The sequence below is a fragment of the Sapajus apella genome, unplaced genomic scaffold (genome assembly GCF_009761245.1).
Source record: "Sapajus apella isolate SASKATOON/1434 unplaced genomic scaffold, GSC_monkey_1.0 scaffold32, whole genome shotgun sequence".
Lineage (NCBI taxonomy): Eukaryota > Metazoa > Chordata > Mammalia > Primates > Cebidae > Sapajus > Sapajus apella.
The window spans coordinates 14,431,881-14,450,506 of record NW_022436972.1 but is presented as its reverse complement, the minus strand read 5'-3'; the positions used below and the strand labels follow the sequence as shown (position 1 = coordinate 14,450,506).

Below are 18,626 nucleotides of genomic sequence, written 5' to 3'. Positions count from 1 at the left end.
CTTCCCGGCTAGACCCTGACACCACTGCCCACATCCCCCAGCCCTCTGCCCTAGGATGGGGAAAAAATGAGAACAGCTGAATCACTGGGGTAGGGCCCAGGCGGGTATGGATCGTTGAAACCCCACAGGTGATTTAGATGAGCACCCTGACAGGAGTTAGTCTGCGGTTCCATGTACGCTGGCAGACGACCTGAGACTCCAGGGTAAGAGACAAAGCACAGCAAGCAGCATAAACTTCATGTGCAGGTTGGTTCCCTTCGTTCTCTGGCACCACAGGGTGATGCAGAGTGGCCCAGGTGAATTCAGGGCACATATGGGGTTCACCACACAGAAGGGCCCGAAGTTTCAGAAACCCAAATCTTCTAAAAGGTTGAAAGAACTGCAGGCAAACTTGCCCAACTTTTACAAAGATAATGAGGGAGACATTATCTTTTTTTTTTTTTTTTCTGGAGACAGGGGCTTGCTCTGTCACCCAGGCTGGAGTGCAGGGGCTCCATCATGGCTCACTGTAGCCCTGATCTTCTAGGCTCAAGCAGGTGTCCTACCTCAGCCTCCAAAGTAGCTGGGACCACACACGCACACCACCATGCCTGGTCAATTTATTTATTTATTTGTTTAGGTAGAGATGGAGTCTCATTATGTTGCTAAGGCTGATCTTGAGCTCCTGGGCTCAAGTGACCTGCATGCCTTGGCCTTCCAAAATTCTGGAATTACAGGCATGAGCCACTGTTCCTGGCCAATATCATCTTTATTATCCTACACAGTAAGCAAATCTTTCTTCCCTGGAGGGGGACACTTATTCTGTCTGCCAAGATGGTTTCCTTCACAATCTTGAAAAAGAATCATTGAAAAGATAATTAGAACAGGGCTGGGCATTGTGGCTTACACCTGTAATCCCAGTACTTTAGGAGGCAGAGGCAGGTCGATCACTTCAGGTCAGGAGTTCGAGACCAGCCTGGCCTACATGGTGAAACCCTGTCTCTACTAAAAATACAAAATTAGCAGGGCGTGGTGGTGCATGTCAGTAATCCCAGCTACTCAGGAGGCTGAGGCAGGAAAACCTCTTGAACCCGGGAAGCAGAGGTTGCAGTGAGCCAAGATCACATCATTGCACTCTAGCCCGGGTAACAGAGTAAGATTCTCTCTCAAAAAAACAAAACAAAACAAAAGATAACTAGAACAAAAGTGCAGTGCCCCTGCTCATAAACATGCAAAAATACAAGAGAGTTTTCTCCTAACACACTCCTGGTTGAGGATCACTAATATAGGACATTGTTCTATTACTACATGCTGTTCAGTTTTCAAACAACTAACTGAGAAATTACCTCCTTATAATACAGAGGATGGCTGCCTCGTGGATGGAGAAATGGGCAACTGACTTATGGTGTGATGGCAGCTACCACTACATAAATATCATTCATTTTCTGAATATTATACAAAACATCAGATTCACATTTGCAAAAGTAGGAGTACTGTAAGGGTTAAACTAAACAGTATATGCAAAATGTTGCCACATACTAGATAATAAGTGTTAGTTCTCTCTCCTCTCCTGCCCTTTGCCTACTTCACAGCCTATCTGGCTGCACAAAGCCAATGAGAATGGCTTAGATTTATGTCTTTTTCCTGCTCTGGATGACACTGCTGGAAGGAGTCCTTTGGGTCCTTTCCAGGAGAGGCACCCAGCCTGCTAAAAGGGTAATAAAAATGACTGTGCCACTGGCAACCTGTTGTCTAGGACTTACTGATCCACCACTCACCGATTCTACCTTGCACCTGCCTGTCATTCCTCCTGACTTTCTCTCCTCAGTCCCCGCTCCAATCTCACAGTCCTAAACCTGTTCTCATCCCCTGCTGATCACTGCTGACCTTCTCAAGGCCCCCTTTTAGAGACTGTCTAGACTGCAGGAATTACTCCACAGCTCTTACTTATTGATTCATTTAGTGAGAATAATGGTAAGTAAATGAAACTATCTCTATTCACAGATGGTATGATTTCTTATCTAGAAAATCCATAAAAATCTCTTTCAGAACCAATAAACAAGTACAGTAAAGTTGCAGGATGCAAGGTCAATATACAAAAAATCAATTATATTTCTATACACTAGTGATGGATAATCTGAAAATGAAATTAAGGAAACAATTTCATTTACAACAACACCTAGAAGAAAAAATACTTGAGATAAACCCAACATAAGTGCAAGGCTTCAAAATCACACTGTATCCCATAAATATATACACTATGTGTCAATTAAAAGCAGTAATAAAAGCCAGAAAAGGATAATAGCAACTGAAAGAATTTTCCATTTTACTTCTAATCAGTAACATTTGGAACTTGCAAAGAAAATGCAAGTCTTACATGCTAAACCTTATAAGATATGAAAGAAAAGAGATCTAAATAAGTGGAAAGACATGTCATCTTCATGAATCAGGAGACTTAAGTATTAAGATGGCAATATTTCCCAAATTGACACACAGATTCAACACTATCCTCTTAAAATTGTCATCTGGCTTCTATGTACAAATCAACAAACTGATCCTAAAATTTATATAAAAATGCAAGAAATCCAGAATAGCCAAAACAATCTTTTTGTTTTTTTGAGACAGATTCTTGCTCTGTTGCCTAGGCTGGAGTGCAGTGGTGTGAACTTGGCTAACAGCCACCTCCACCTCCCGGGTTCACGAAGTTCTCCTGCCTCAGCCTCCTGAGTAGCTGGGATTACAGGCATGCACCACCACACCTGGCTAATTTTTGTATTTTTAGTAGAGACAGGATTTCATCATGTTAGCCAGGTTAGCCTGACCTCGTGATCCTCCCGCCTCAGCCTCCCAAAATGCTGGGATTACAGGCATTAGCTACCGTGCCTGGCCAACAATCTTACAACAAAGTTGGACAACTCAAGTTTCCCAATTTCAGAACTTAATACAAAGCTACAGTAATTAGGATCGCATGGTACTAGAAAAAGCTAGACATGTAGATTAATGGATTAGAACTACATTTTTATTAAATTACGAACAGAAATACTTACTTTTATGGCCAACTGATTTAGACAAGCCTAGACAATCATATAGGAGATGAACGGTCTTTTCAATAAGTGGTGCTGGGACAACTGGATATTCACGTGCAAAAGAATAAAGTTGGGCTCCTATTTCAAACCTCACACAAAAATTAACTCAATATGGGTATAGTCTAACACGCAAGAGTTAGAACTATGGAACTATTAGGAGAAAACATGGGAATAAATCTTTATACTTTGAATTAGGCAATAGTTTCTTAAATAGACACTGAAATCACAGGCAATAAAAGAAAAAAATAAGTAAATCAGATTTCTTCAAAATAAAAGTCTTTTGTTCTTTAAAGCACAAAACCAAGAAAGTTAAAAGACAGCCACAACATGGGAGAAGATATTTGCAAGCCATAGATGTGATAAGGGACTGGAGTCCAGAATAAATAACTCTTACAAATCAACAATGAAAGGACAGCCCAATTTCAAAATACACAAATGATTTAAATAGACATTTCTCCAAAGAGGATATACAAATGACCAATAAACACACAGAAAGATGCTCAACATCATTAATCATTAAGGAACTACAAATCAAAACCACAATGACACACCGCTTCATATGCACTGAAAAAAGACAATAAGAGTATTGGTGCTCTTGTGCATCATTGACAATATCAAAAAAAGATGCAGCCCATGTGTCAGTTCTTCAATGTTATCGTAAAGACACAGTCACCATATTAGCCCAGCAATTCCACTCCCAGGTGTCTCTCCAAGAGAAATGAAATATATGTCCACACAAAGACTTGTATGCAAATATTCATGCCAGCATTATTCATCACAGCCAAAAAATGGAAACAACCCAAGTATCCATCAACGAATGAATGGACAAACACATGCGGTATATCCATAAATGGATTATTATTCAGCAATAAAAATGAATGCAGTATCACTGATGCATGCTCCAACATGGGTGAACTTTGGGTGAACTTTTAAATCATTATGCGTAGTATAAAAAGCCAGACACAAAAAGCCACACGTTTTATGGTTCCATTCATAGGAAATGCTCAGAACAGACAATTCTGTAGAGACAAAAAGTAGATACGAGGTTGCCAGGAAAGAGTAAGGCATGACTCCTAATGAGTACAGGGTTTTGTGGGAGAGAAGCGTGGTGAAAATGCTCTAAAATTTAAAGTGGTGATGGTTACACAATACTACAAATATACCCCAAACCACTGAATTATAAACTTGAGAAGGGTGAAATTTATGACCTGAATTGTATCTCAATAAAGCTTTTTTTTTTTTTTTTAAATGAGGCCCAGTCTTCTCAAATTTGTGATGTTAATCTCCACGCAACCTCGTTTATACTTAGAAAATTGTGAAGGAAGAGAACCTGGATCCACACACACTATAATGAAGCTGATTTCCTGGGTGTGGTTGCATCTGGCCCAGCCAGAAAATTGTGCCTGGCATTTGACCTGCTAAAAAGCCAAGTTCCACATGGTCTAGAGTTCAGTGCAGAAATAAACCTGGTACATATAAAAAAACCACTCCTGCTGGAGGGGCCAGTGCCCTGGTGGAGCTGCCTGTGCCCCACCCACCGTCCCATGCCTCAAACCCCTCTCACTTGTCAGTCTCCCCTGGAACAGGTACTTCTGGAAATCCATATAGCCAAGGAAAGGCAAAAATAAAGAAGCAGCCAACAAAAACACAGGAATACGTCAGTTGACTTGGGTCAATGGCATTACGAACTACCCCCAGTGAAGCCTGGACACATCTTCAATGCCTCTGTTTTCCTTTCTGCCCTCCTCCAGTGCCCACTCCATCCAAAGTCCCTTTACCAAGCTCTGTGAAACTGGCTTTCTTAAGTATCTAGAATCTACCTGCTCTCCTAAGGCTCACTGCCTCCCCCAGTTCAGGCTCTATCCGCCTCCTCCCTGCTTTCCCTACCTCCAGCCCAGCCTAGCTATAACCCACTGGACAGAAGCCCCATTGGGTCTGTTCACAACCCAGATTTGTGCAGAAAATCCACATAGCTCCATTGGGCTACCCAGTCCAGGGCAAACATGCCAGGCCTTTCTCACTCTGTCATCCAAGTTCAAAATCTAAGAGAGGAGAGTTTCAAGGAGAGCTTGGGAAGTTACCCACTGGGGTTAAGATCCATGGAAAGGTCAAATAAAAGAACAAATATAGGTGGATTCTCAGTTTCATGAGATTTAAAAAAAGAGAAGCAAAATGAAAAAGGCACTGATGTTGAAGATAGTTTTCCAGTTGCCTTGTTACATTTTCAATGTGGGACTGAAGGGATGGTGGGAATTGCTTCAACAGAATCACAGCACATTTTGCCCTTCTCATGGTCTGGTGCATGGAAAAGCCTTGGGAATCATTAGCTGCTGCTATTGCTGTTGAGGGCACCCACGTGCCTTCAGAGCCACAATCTTAAATGCTCAGCTTCTGAAACTGCTGAGAGAAAAGTTGCAGATCTAAGTTAGAAGAAAGTTACTTTATTAAATATAATATTTTAGAACATAGGTTGTACAGGAAGTATTTTATCTTAGCTTCTCTAGAAGCTTAACTTAGGAGAGACCCACGGTTAGAGGGACTAAGCATTCTGCCAACAACTAGACCCACCCTGCCAGCCAGGTCAGTGAGCCACCCCAGAAGCAGGGCCACCTGCCTCAGTCAAGCCTGCAGATCACTTGCAGCCCTGATGGACAGTCTGCAGGCAACCTCTGGAGAAACTCAAACTGAAACCACTGTGCTACCTCCCAAATCTCTGACCCCTATGGACTGTGGGATAACAAATATTCATTGTCCATTTAATGCACTAAGTTTTAGAGTAATTTATTTTGAGAAACAGATAACTAATACAGCCCTAATGACAATCAGTTATTGGCTATGGGATGCTGAGGGAGTGGATAACTTCCTAGCACAGTGGCTTCTGCTCTGCCAAGGGCAATTCTTCAGGAAGCAGGCAGCTGCTGTGAGCAATACTCAGAGAAGCTGGGAGATCAGTGCATCCTCCTGGGCAAGGCACTAATAGCATCCACTGGGGGTGTTTAACATAACTGTAGAAATATTTTGCACTTCTTTTGAAGGTCCCACCTCCTTAGTGTGTGTAACCAGGAGGTACACAACTAGAACTGCATTCACAAGGCAGCAGCAGTGGGAAGCAGCAGGGTGATCTAGAGACACTTTATTTTTACTGTCCTGAAAAATGCTTGCAAATATAGAAAGTGCAGGTAGAGATGATCAATAATAACTGACTATAGTGTCTTCCCTTCATTGCTATTCAGGTCTTGCTTTCCAATAAGACACTTCATAACTCATCCCTAAGTGTTGGAAGTGGGAGAGAGGGAGGGCGAGGTGGCACAGGAACAAGGTCAGGGAGGGAAGAGACACTACGTCGGATGACAATGTCTCAGATGTCATTTCAGGTTCTGGCTGCTCTCTCCACTGTACAGGAAAAGCCACCAAATAGAAGGCAAACTGCCCCCCAGTCTCCCCAGAACACCCCTTTTCCCAATCCCTAAGGGTAAGTGCAGGAGGCCCTGAGCATCTAATGGAGTCAGATGCTAAGTTAAAACACCCAAGAGTCCCAGTTTCTATGGGGCCTTAAGGCAGAGTGCTATTTCCAGACTTCAGGTGGCAGTTGAAAAACGAAAAAGACTCTTGTGGGTGTGGGGCAAAGGCTGCCCCAGAATGCCCAAACTTTAGCTTCAACATATAACCATAACAAGGCAGTGCTGGGGCCGAAAAGTGAGCCATATAGGATCTTTTGCTCTGGGAGAATCATCCTGGTTGAGCGACCAGAGTCTTCTCCCACCTGCCTCCTCTGATGTGCATATTTAGTGACGCCATTCGGGTTTCTCCAACAGTCTTTCATATGTGTGTGTTTAGAAAGAAGGATCTGGTCACCAGAAGCTCAGATGCTAATAACTCTTAACCAAAACGCATTCACACTGAACAAGTGAACACTCAACCTAACACAGAGCACCTGTGGCCCTGCACGGCTTGGAGTGAGGCGGTTTTCTGCAGCGCTGCTTCCCATTCACCATCAGCATCAGAATCAGCATGAGCTTAGTGACTGCTTGTTGCCTGGTTTGCAATGATGATAATGATGGTGATGATGATGACAATTATGACGTTAATGAGCCCGTGGACCAGTTTTAGTGCTATTTTGAAATTTAAAAATCCATGATGACAGGAACTGAATTCAGGTAGCACTGGGCTACAGGCAGATGACTGTTGACTGCTTGTTGGCTAGCTTGTATGCAATTCTTATGATGACCCTAAAATAATTGATGAGGAGGAGGAGGAAGATCTGGGAAAAACATCACCTGGCCTTAAGTAGCTAATACATAGTAATAATGAATGATTTTCTCTGGGCTGGAATAGGAATTCCTAGTGTGGACATGGAGAAGGAGGAGGCTCTAGATCAAAACAGACAAGATAAGCATGGTCCATTTTCAAGATACTGTGAAGGGTACAGGTTGAGCAATCCAAAAATCTGAAATGCTCTGAATTCTGCAACTTTTTGAGTATCAACATGATGCTCAAAGGAAATGCTCATTGGAGCATTTTAGATTTCAGATTGGGAATGCTCAACCAGTAAATATAATGCAAATATTCCCAAATCCTAAATCTAAAACACTTCTGGCTCCAAGCATTTCAGTAAGGAAACATTCATTCTGTACTGATGTGGAGGCTGAGAATCCTGAATTTTATTTGCCAGGTAAGGAAACACCATCATTAGTAGGGTTTCCTAACCCCATCAGTACTGACATTTTGGAACAGATAATTCTTTGATGTAAGGGTCTGTCCTGTGTGCTGTGGGGTGTTTAGCAGCATCCCCGGCCTCCACCCACTTGACGCCAGCAGCACACCTCGAGTAGCTACCGTGTAAATTATCTCTGGACATTACCAAATGGCCCTGGGGGAGGGCAAGCACCCTCGCTGAGAAGCACTGAGCTAAGAAAAACAGCAGACACCACGGAGCAGTCGACAGAGGCCGGCCCTAAGCAGAAGAAATATCAGGTGGTTCCTGCAGGGAGAGAGACTGTCCTCTTCCAGAGAAAAGAGGTGTCACGACACTAAAGGAGGACCCAGAGGCAGGACTTCAGAGCAGCAACCTCACAGAGCCATGATTCCGGAGCAGTCTCAGTGCCTGCTGTCACCACCTCGGACGCGGCAGGCCCCACTCACCTTGGCTAGAGCCGCACCTGACTCGCCGCAGTCAGGGAGATGTCACTGCCCTCCTGAGGCCCTCTCATTTGGAAAGCACCTTCTTCAGGGCATCCCAAAGGAAGCCGGAGCTCCTCTTCAGCAGGGCTTTGAGATGTTTTCTAGAAGGCCAGGTCCCTCCCTTCACAAAGGAAACACCCAGGGAGCAGAAAGGCAAGGGGCAAGCCGTCCCTTGCAGTAGCAAGGTCGACCCAAGCCGGAAGTGGAATCCTCCAGCGAAGCCGCCCCGAGCGACCCAAACAGGAAGTGGAATCCTGCAGGGAAGCTGCCCCTAGCGACCCAAACAGGAAGTGGAATCCTGCGGGGGAATCTGCACCTAGCGACCCAAACAGGAAGTGGAATCCTGCCGGGAAGCTGGCCGGAGCTGCTCTGCCTGCCACAGGTCTCTGTAAAAATGGTAGAATAAGTTCTAGGAAATGTAAAATGTGCTTGAGGGCCATGCGACATTTTAAAAACTACACCTTGGTTTCCAAAGAAACAGAATGCTATTATGAGAGGCCCTGCCTCATTAGCCTCAGTTAGTGTCAGCGTGTGTCTGAGCACAATGCCCCGTGGTTTTATGTTGGACCGCAACTCAGCTGAGATGCCGCCTTCTCTTCCTCAATCGGATTCAGAATGACGGCTTCACCTGGGGCTGTGAAGCAGCCAGGCTGGCATCTCACTGAGACACCTAGATCCAGAACAAAGGACCACCAGGATGAAGCTCCACCACTGCACAGCAGAGGAATGTGCACTGCATCCAGCGGTGACTGGGGCTCGCTTTCTGGAGCCAGTGTGGCTCCTCACAGGCTTGTGTTCTGGAGGGACTGAAATCTCCCAGCAAATGGTGGACCAGGTGGGGTCCCTGGAGCAAAGAGCAGCATGCAGGGCTGGGCTGTACCTGGGGTGTCAGTACCCCCTGCAGAGATTAACTGGGCCCACAAAGGGGACTCCCTGAGGCATCTAATAAAAAGGGTGAAATAATCTAATGAGTGCAGCCACACAGAATGAGCAGGTATGGGGGAGAGAAGGAATTCACTGAGGTGCTGGCATGAAACGGGGCAGGCGTTGTAGGGCTCCCATAGCTTCACCCTTGGGCCCAGGGTAACTCCTAGGGCCCTAAGCCAATTTGGAAACCCCCAGCAAGACACGGAGCAGGGAACCCCTAGAGCTTCAGTGTTCTGATAAAAAGTAGGATAATGAGGCCTAACCACAGGTGACTGTGAGAACAAGGAAAAGCACAGGAGAAAGTGCTTCATGGGCCCTAAAGTGTGGAGTAAATGCTGGTTGTTACTGGCCTAATTCCATATGCTTTACAAATGGTACTTTCATTGTAATGCATATTACAATGAAAAAAAAGCATCTGCATTTCTATGGGAGAAGTTCTAGGGTTATTTTAACTCCTGATAAGAAAATAATATGTCTATGAGAGAGCTTGACCCTAAGGCATTCAAACAGTTTGCAAACAGGCCTGGGCTCCCTGCCAGAGCAGGCCGGCACTCTCCCAGGATGCCAGGCTCTGGGGCGGTTTCAGAGACAGCAACCCAAAGCCATGCCAACCCTCCTCTAAAGGCACAGAAAGTCCCTGCAGGCTCCTGGGCAAACACCCAACTGACCCTCAATGTGGGGACCAATAGTGGGAGGGAAGCTATACCCTGACTCCACACTAGCAAAGACAAATGAGCTGGAACTCAGCTTCTTTCTGCTCTTCCTATTGGATCTGGTCCATTCAGAAAGGCCTTGGCAGCACTCCGAAGCCACATCTTCTGCGGCAGGTTGTTGGCAAAAACAACGGTGATGACCTTCCCCTCCCACATGGTTAATGTTCCTCTCCTCTCAGCGTGAGCAGGGATCTGGGGTGCGTCTGTGACTTGCTATGACCCATGGGATCAGCAAAAGTGATGTTGTATATCGTCCAGCTTTGCTTGGAAGCTGTACGTGACCTTGTGACTTCTGCTGTCTTGAACGGCCCTTGACATCCACTTAAGGGAGTTCCCTCTAGAGCCCTTCATGAAAGGCCACATGAAGACAGAGGCTCTGATACCATATTAACCATGTTTTTTTGTGTATTCTGATGCTTCCACATCTAGGGCCTTGCTAACCTTGGCAGGCCTGTCCCACCCAGGGTTAGCCAGTTCCTAGAGACAGCAAACGACTTGCCCATGAGTGTGCTTTTCAGACACAAACTAACCAGTCCAGAGCTCATTCCCCAGCTACCTACTTCATCAGCATTCCACAGGACTCACGTGGTTTAGGCCACTATTCCTCTGCCCTAATCACCCCTGGGCCAGGTACCAGACAACTAGGGACAGCCCCTAAGCCCAGAGCCTGCTGAAATTACTCACACTATAATAGCTAACGTTAACCCGGTTCACCTTGCCTCACTCATTCCTTCCCATGGAAACCACAATAAAGGCTCTTGCCCATGTTTTCCCATCACTCCTGCCTTCTCAGTGACCACAGTGCCTCCCCGTGTGCTCCTGCATGGCATAGTACTTTCCCTTCTCTTGGGATCTGTCAGTCACAAACTGTCTTTTCAGTGGCAACAGACTCTTGACCTGTTGGTCTCTCCATACCTGAAGAATAATAAAACATATATGTATATATTTTTAAAATAAACTACAATTTATTTAATTAAGCATAAAGTTACTTTCCCATTTGTCCACAACCACAGTAGACCTGGTGTCCTGGTGGAGGAAACATCATCCTACGGTCCTGTTCCCACGGAGGCGACAGGAACTCTGTGTCAGAAGGAGCCCTGTGAGGATCCGGTAACCTACCACAGGTTGATTCTCCTCTTTCGTTGGTAATCTGATGATGCAGAGGATTTCCTGGGCCTCTTGAGCCTCTTCCTTTTCCCCTGGAAGCAAAGGTGAGAGTCTGAGTGGACCCTCCAACAAAGTTGGAGGACAGAGAAAAGCTCTCGTTTCAGATGAAGATCCACCCATTGGTGAGGGACCATATGGAGAATGTTCTCTGCCAAATGCCGTATTTGGAACATAAAGTGCATCAGGACCTTTTCCTAACAGTTTAAACTGTATTTCAGTTAATTTTTGTCTGCTGTGAGCATTTTCTTTCCTTAAATCATTGAGGTTTCCTTCAGCACAGTCCGAGCTGCCAACCAATTACGATGTGCTTTTTTCTCATAGGCAATAGTCTGCCGTTGATAATAGTTCTCTTGAATTCTTCTTCAAGATCTTTGGCTCACTATCTATAGGTCTCCAGCTTCTCGGTGGCATGGATGATCATTTTGTCTACTTTAGAAAGTTTCTCTTCTTTCTCTAACTGGCTATTTTTCTCTAGTGTTAATTTCCTATAGAGTCTCATTTCATTTTCTTGATAGAATTGAGTCATTATTTTAAGTTTCTGTTGAAGCTTCTGATTCTCACTTTCTACATGTGTGTTTTCTGACTGCAAAGATGCTTGTTGAGTCTGAAGATCTTTAATACACTGTGTAAGCTCTTCCTTTGTTTTTTCAACTTCAGATAACTGAAAATCAATTTGGTTTCCTTCTCCTTCCAAGATTTTTAAAGACGCATTTAACTTAGCAGCATGAATCAGTTTCTTCACAGCTCCTTTTGGAGGATGATCTAAGTAAGCACATTCTTCTGATTCACTGTTCATTGCTAATTTCAAGTTCTCATCTTCCATTATGTCTTCTCCAAGCATAGCAGCCCAGTCTTTCATCTTCAGCAAGCGTTCAGTCAGAGTCTCGATGTGATTGTCTTTATCGTTTAGAACTTGCTCTGTGTGTACTCTGGAGTCTTCCAATGTTATTTTCTGTTTATTGAGTTCACTCACTTGTTCTTTCCATACTTCAGCTTCTTGCAAAAACTGTTTCTGGCTTTTCTGAAGATGAGAATTTTCATTCAAGGCACCTTTTATTGCTATCTTTAGTCGTTCTTCATTAATTTGAGATATCTTGAAGATGATTTTGGCTTCAGCTACTTGTGATTTGAGGGATTTTGACTTATCTTCTAGAGACTGTATCATTTTTGAAATAACAGCCATCAGTTGCTTTTGTTCAGAATGCTTTGATTTCTGTTCTTTTAACTCTTTTTCAAGACCAAGTATTTCATCCTCAAGTTCATCATTGGACCTATTCAGCTTTTCACATGTTGCCTCCAAACTTCGTGCCTCTGTTGCCTCCTCCTCAAAGCTGGCCTCCTTTAAAGATGACTCTACTTCACAGCCTCCATGCTCTTTTTTTAACAAGGGTAAATATTTCAGGTAGTTTACATTTTTCGTCAATTAGTCCAGAAAGCACACCGGCAAGCTTTTTCTCTCTTCTCACATAAAGCCGACTCCTAACCGATCTCAAACTTCTCCACAAAAAAATGGGAACAGCGAAAAATCCAACAATAGCTGCCCATATCACGAATTCCCATGGAAACACATAGGAATTAGAATCTGCTGTCATATTTTGAGGCAGTGCTGCCACAACCCTGCGTAGCTCCACCAGGACCAACCCCAAGTAGGGCTGAGAGGTAGACCCGGGCTCCTGCACAGCGCTAAGGCTGCTCTGGCATCACCACAGTAACCGGGGCAACAATAAGCAGCAAAGAACACGCAGCCTTCCATTTGAAACCCAAATCCACAAGTGGCAACCAGAGCCGACCACTGCAGGGGGAGCTAGTGGTACCCATAAGCCTCACAGGCGCACGCTGCCCACCTCGCCCCCTTATTACACTTTACATCCTGAGGCAGCGCTAAAACCTATATTTTAAAACAATACCACATGGAGAGAAAGACTCAGGTGATCCAGCATCCCAGCTATGCCTATCACCCAGCTGACACCCTAGCTAAATGTAGCCATGTGCATGAGCCCAGGTGAGGCCAGCGGAAGAACCTCCCAGCTGACAGAATGATAAGCAATAACAAATCATTGTTTTAAGTCCCAAAGCTTTGGAGTCATTTGTTATGCAGCAGTAGCTAACTGAAATACTTGCCGCCTTATCACTTTGGTGTTTCAGTATCTGTGGTCTGAAATCATTAATTTGGGCACTTGATTAACATTATGCCTCATGGTAAGTTCTGATAGGTAATTTTATAGGTAAAATAGACATTTTCTTATTGACCTTTGCTTCATTGAAGAGAGATTTGTTTAGCTCCTTCCAAATGAGACAGATTATGCTTTCTAGATTAACTCCTTCCAGGAAAGGGCTCACCTCTACCTAGCATGATCCTCAGTGTCCCATGTACGACTGAAAAATGCTCATCTCATGCCCAGAAGACCCAGAGCACTTAGAACAGTGCTGGCACATAGAGAGTGCTCCTTTTCCCTGTCCATCCACTGACCTGCTCTGTGTCCATTTCTGAAACACTGGCACTCCTTCAGCACGGATGATGCGCCGCCCTGAGGTGAGACATCATCTCCCACGGGTGCACGTATCTCCAACTCCCCCAGAAAGCTCTCTCCTTCAGGAGAGGACCCAAACTACCTACAAAATGTCCTTCACTTACTAGACGTTCTATAAATATTTTTGTTTAATCGGTTTCTGGAGATCTGGAGACTCTTTTTGTTTTTATTTGTTTTTACTAGGCACCAGTTGGCTGCTCTGACGCCAGCACCCATGTTGACCTGATCGTGGGTGCTCATGTTGAAGCAGAGGTCACATCTGCCACTCCCCTGCTTACAGCCTCCACTGGCTTCTCAACCTGCCCCAAGACAGAGTCTCCACGGCCCTCCATGCACTGTCCCCAGCTCCCTCTCCTCCCCACCCGCTCCCTCCCACGCCCCCTTGTCTTTCCCTGAACACAGCAAGCCTGCTGCTGCCTCGGGGCTTTTGCACTTATGTTTCCTCTGCCTGGACCACCCTTACTTCAGGTACCCACATGGCGACTCCCTCAAGGGTGTGTTTGAATGTCACCTGTCAGTGTGGCACCTCCCACCCTCACCCCAGCCCTGCATGCTCTGTCTCATTTCCTTCCCTTGTCTTTCTCCCTAGCTGTCTTCCTCCATCATGGTATGACATGCCACAGATTCATCTATTTGTTGATCATTCTGTAAAGGTCCAAAAGGGCTAAGATGTGGCTGTTTTCCCAGTCCCGAGGACAGTGCATGCGGCAGGTATTCAGTGATTATTGAGAAGTGAACAGACACATGAGAGGGAGGCAGAGCTCCTGGGACCTGTGTTTCCCATTCATGCTTGTTCTTTGTGTTGCTGCCTGTGGCTGTTCTGCAAACAGCCTTCTCCATGTCACGTGGGGGCAGCAGCCTCAGCAGCACCTGAGCCATGGCTGGCACGTCCTCCACAGAGCTCCGAGCCCACAGTGTGTTCTCAGAAAACTGATCTCTTACTAAAGGCTGTGGGGGCTGGAGAGAGGGTTTACATGTACACTCTTTGGCCACATTTTCAAAATTTCCCTCTAAACATCTCGTTCTTTCACTAAGTTCCTCCCTAATCATTGCCACCTTGTTTCCCTAGGACCACTCCAAGACGCCTCTCCAGCACCTAGACCCAGTAGGTGATGCTCTGCAGCTCCACATGCCCCAGACATGCGGGCTTTCCCCCAGAGCGGCACTGACCTTGCTGTGTGCCCACTCACCCCTGCTCTTCTGCCCCTCACTGCATTGTAAGCTGAAAGGGTGGAGACAGTGGCCCCCATGTCCAGTGCAGTCCTGGCACGAAGTTGACATTTAATGAATGCTCACTGAATGGATGAATGAATACATACATGAATGAAGCAGAAAAAATACTGAGGAATCTGAAAAGCTAAGACAGATGGAAATGACATAGAAGGAACTTCAGAGTTAGAGAATTTACCCTTGTGAACCCGGGATTCTGCCTGCCATTCAGGACCAATAGGTGTCCACTAAACACAGCTTTCCAAGGACATGAGTTTCATAGCTTCCCCTCTTCCTCTTCCTGACCAGAGCCTGTTGATTCAGACACCAAATAAATAAATAGATGAGTGGGCAAACTGCATTCTCAGGGTTCAGTCTGTGCTCATGTTGTCCTAAAGCTCATGCTTCATGTGGAATGCAGTTGAGGTCACTGGGTTGAAGGTGAAAGCTCCTCCCCTCTTCTTGGACACTCCCTTCCCCCAAAGGGCAGTGTAAGAGTCTTCAATTCCTTCCCAAAAAAATCTAAGGAGATATATTAAATCCTAAACAAATAACTAAGGAGCTAAGTGAAGCAGTTTGCTTTTACCAATGGTATTTCGAAATTTCCCCGGGAGGGTTTTTAAAAAAAAGGTATTGGCACCAAAGAAATGGGAGGGGTGCTCCTGAAAGGGGTGATGCTGAACCTCTTGGAATGACTGTAATTATACTGTCTCCTGCTCTCTACGCCAGTGACAACGTGTTCTTAGTGAGCTCTTCCGTGATGAGCAGACCCCTCATTCCTCTTTTTCTGGATTTGCAGCTGCATTGCAGGGGCAGCTTAAAATAACCCAAATCCAGACCCGGCTGCAACTGATGTGGGACCTTCCAGGCTACAGAGCCCGGGGCAGCGCCACATAGAGACTGCAGCCATTATGCTGCATGTCCTTCTGGGGGATGCTAATGACCAGAGGATTGGGATAGCCAGGAAATACAGCCTACCCTCATCTATTCCCTTTTCTCCTGGAAGAGATGTCTGCAGGACGAACATCTGGAGCCTCTAGGAAAGAAATGCTGCTACACAAGCTCTAAAGGTGACAAATAAAATCACCACAGCCTGTTGTCACCAGGCAGGCCTGTGGTGATCAAGCAGCATGGCTAGGATTTGGGGTGCATTTCGGAGGACCCAGGCAGAAAGAGAATGGCAGAGGCTGTCAGCCTGCTGCACAGCTGCAAACACACTAAGAGAGACAGACAGGCAAAGCTGACATCTGTCAGGGAACAATTAGCTGCCATCAAGCGCTTAGCCTCTGCTCAGCCCTCTGCAGGGTGTGAATGTTTGCAGATGGCCTTCTGTTCTAACACCGTCTCTTCTTCACACACATTGAGAAACAGGAAGCTGAGAGTACATGCTGCAAGAAGTAGTCACTTGATTCCGAAGGTCAGTTTAGCCCAGGAACAACAATGATCAGTTCCACGGTGCTGTGGGCCAACACACGCAGAGTCAGATTGTGTAACTAGTCATGTAACGCCTCATTTAATCCAGAATAACTCTATGAGGTGGGTCATATTCAGCTCATTTCATGCACAGGGAAACTGATGCTTATCGGGGCTGAGTGGCCTGTCACCAAGAAAGCCAGACAAGTAGAGTCCAGCCAGGTACGGCTGTCACACTGGAAACGCCAGTGCTCTCCTGCTACCCTTGCAGGTCGAGACTGACTGCAGCGTCTCAGGCCAATTCCAGGAAACAGGAGGGACAGCTTCCACCTGAGGTGTAGGGGGCTGGAAGGGACATTCCTCTTGGGGACCCAGAGCTGACTCCTGGGACTCCACACTTAACCCCCTTGCCACCATGGTAGGCGGGGGCAGGAGCTGTGAGTTCAGCCTGTGACTCTGCTATCTGGGCAAGTCCCACCACCTCCCTGAGTGGCAGTGGTTAATTGCACTGCCCGAGAGCCGCCATAGAGCACATCAGCTGAGAGACCCTGGCTCCTGAGTGCGGCCCACAGAGCAGCAGCCTCACGGCACCTGGGCCCCAGCCCATGTCTACTGAGTCAGAATCTGCACCTCAACAAGACCCTGACTCCAGGGACGAATGTTAGAGTCCAGGACGCCCTCTGAGGCCCATGCCTGAATTCCGGCTTCAAATCCTGGCTTGGCCATTTAGTGGCTGTGATTCCAGCTGTTACTTCATTACTCTGCCAGGAATCGATTCAGGTTTTGTGGGCCTACATCTTATACAGTCTGGAGTATTTTCCTTAAGAAAAGAAGAATATAAAATTACAAATACAAAATTAGGTACAAAAGTGATGTCTGGAATGTAAAGACCATGGCACATCACAAATATTGAAGAGCTGACAAGTACCGAAAAATGCTCAACAATCCAGATACCTAATTTCATGTTTTTATCAACGGTACACTTCTGCAACACTTTTATCTGGTATTTTGGGGCTCTGATGGACTCTTCCTCTGGCTAGGACTTTATAAAAGATAATTCAGCCTTTCCCCTAACCAGGTTGATAGAAATGTTTCACTAGGGAGAGTTGGAATGTGTAGAATATGCCACTTCACACGTAGACACACTCATAGATAGAACATGACTATCGATTTCCACCCTAAAAATACAACAGCTGCAGTGAATTGTATTTCTTGAAACTGCCATTGAAGAAAAAAACAATCCATGATGTGCTTATAAGCATAAAGGCCACATTAAGTACATTCCTGACAAGAGAGGCCTTTGTTGATGAGAATCAACTCTGCTAACAGTTTTACAAGTCAGATAATTGGGAGAATTCTCCACAGTAGCTTTGGACTCCATGTGCTACAGGTCTGGGGTTCCTCTACTGTTCATGTTCCTCTACATAGACGCAGAGACAGGCCCCTGTCACCACCCCCTGGGCGAGTCAGGAAGTGGACAGACAGAGTAGTCCTGGGTCCTGGCAGCCATTCCTGTACAGGAGCACTTGATAACGCAGAAGTGGTAGCAAATCATCGGAATAGATCTCGCTCATTCAAACTGATTGTATCCCCAACTCAGTGACTTTTTCCCCTGAAAATCACTGATGCTTGACACAGGAAACATGCATGTGCTGGAGGGAACATCGGCAAGAGGAAACCTGTCTTCACCAATTACAAGTGAAATATTAGTAACCCATTTTGCAAAACTTCCAAACACATGACCAAGAGAACGCATGGCTGGGCCCCTTCCAGAGCCTGACAGGGGCCTGAGCATCACAGAAGCCTTGAGGGCAAAGCTTCAGTGAACGACCCAGTGAGTGGCCTCTGCACTCTTGTGTCAGTTCTTTCTCCATGAAATGGTGGGAACGATAGTATTTTACACGTGGGCTGTGTGACAGCTGGGGAGAATGGGCATGTAAAGGGTTTCTATGTACTTATCATGGTGCCTGGCATATATTTAAGGTTCAACAAGTGGTAGCCATCATCAATGCATTCTTCCCGTGGAGAAAACGTCTTATTTATTTTAGTCTGTATGTTAGTTTAGAGAAAGGAGCCACATGGAGCCAGGCGCTGGCTTGGGCTTGGCCCTTCCAGCCATACAAGCATGGACCCGGCCCAGCCCTCCTTCCTAGGTTTGCATCCCAGGAGGGCCTGGCTCCCTGGGGTGCCATTGGCCTCAGGGTCACCTCAGGTCAGTTACCCAAGAAATCCTTACGTTTCATCTTTTCAATCAACTACCTAAAATGTATTTTACCTCAGTGATTTTTCTTCTGAGAATCCTCTTTAAACACACTCTTTCCCCTTTCAATTAAACCAGCAAGAATTCAACATCCTTCCACCCCTTCCTCCCTTCCTCCCTTCCTCCCCTACCTCCCTTCCTCCCCTACCTCCCTTCCTCC

The 18,626-nt window shown here is 45.8% G+C and overlaps 1 protein-coding gene across 1 annotated transcript; it reads right to left on the bottom strand.

Moving 5' to 3' along the window:
• Positions 1-10,829: 10,829 nt before the first annotated feature.
• On the bottom strand, positions 10,830-12,860 carry LOC116562366 (putative cTAGE family member 3). Its single transcript, XM_032294553.1, is given in 2 exon segments — positions 10,830-11,725; positions 11,727-12,860. Coding segments are annotated over 2 exon segments (618 nt in total). The 5' UTR covers positions 12,237-12,860; the 3' UTR covers positions 10,830-11,617.
• Positions 12,861-18,626: the final 5,766 nt, after the last annotated feature.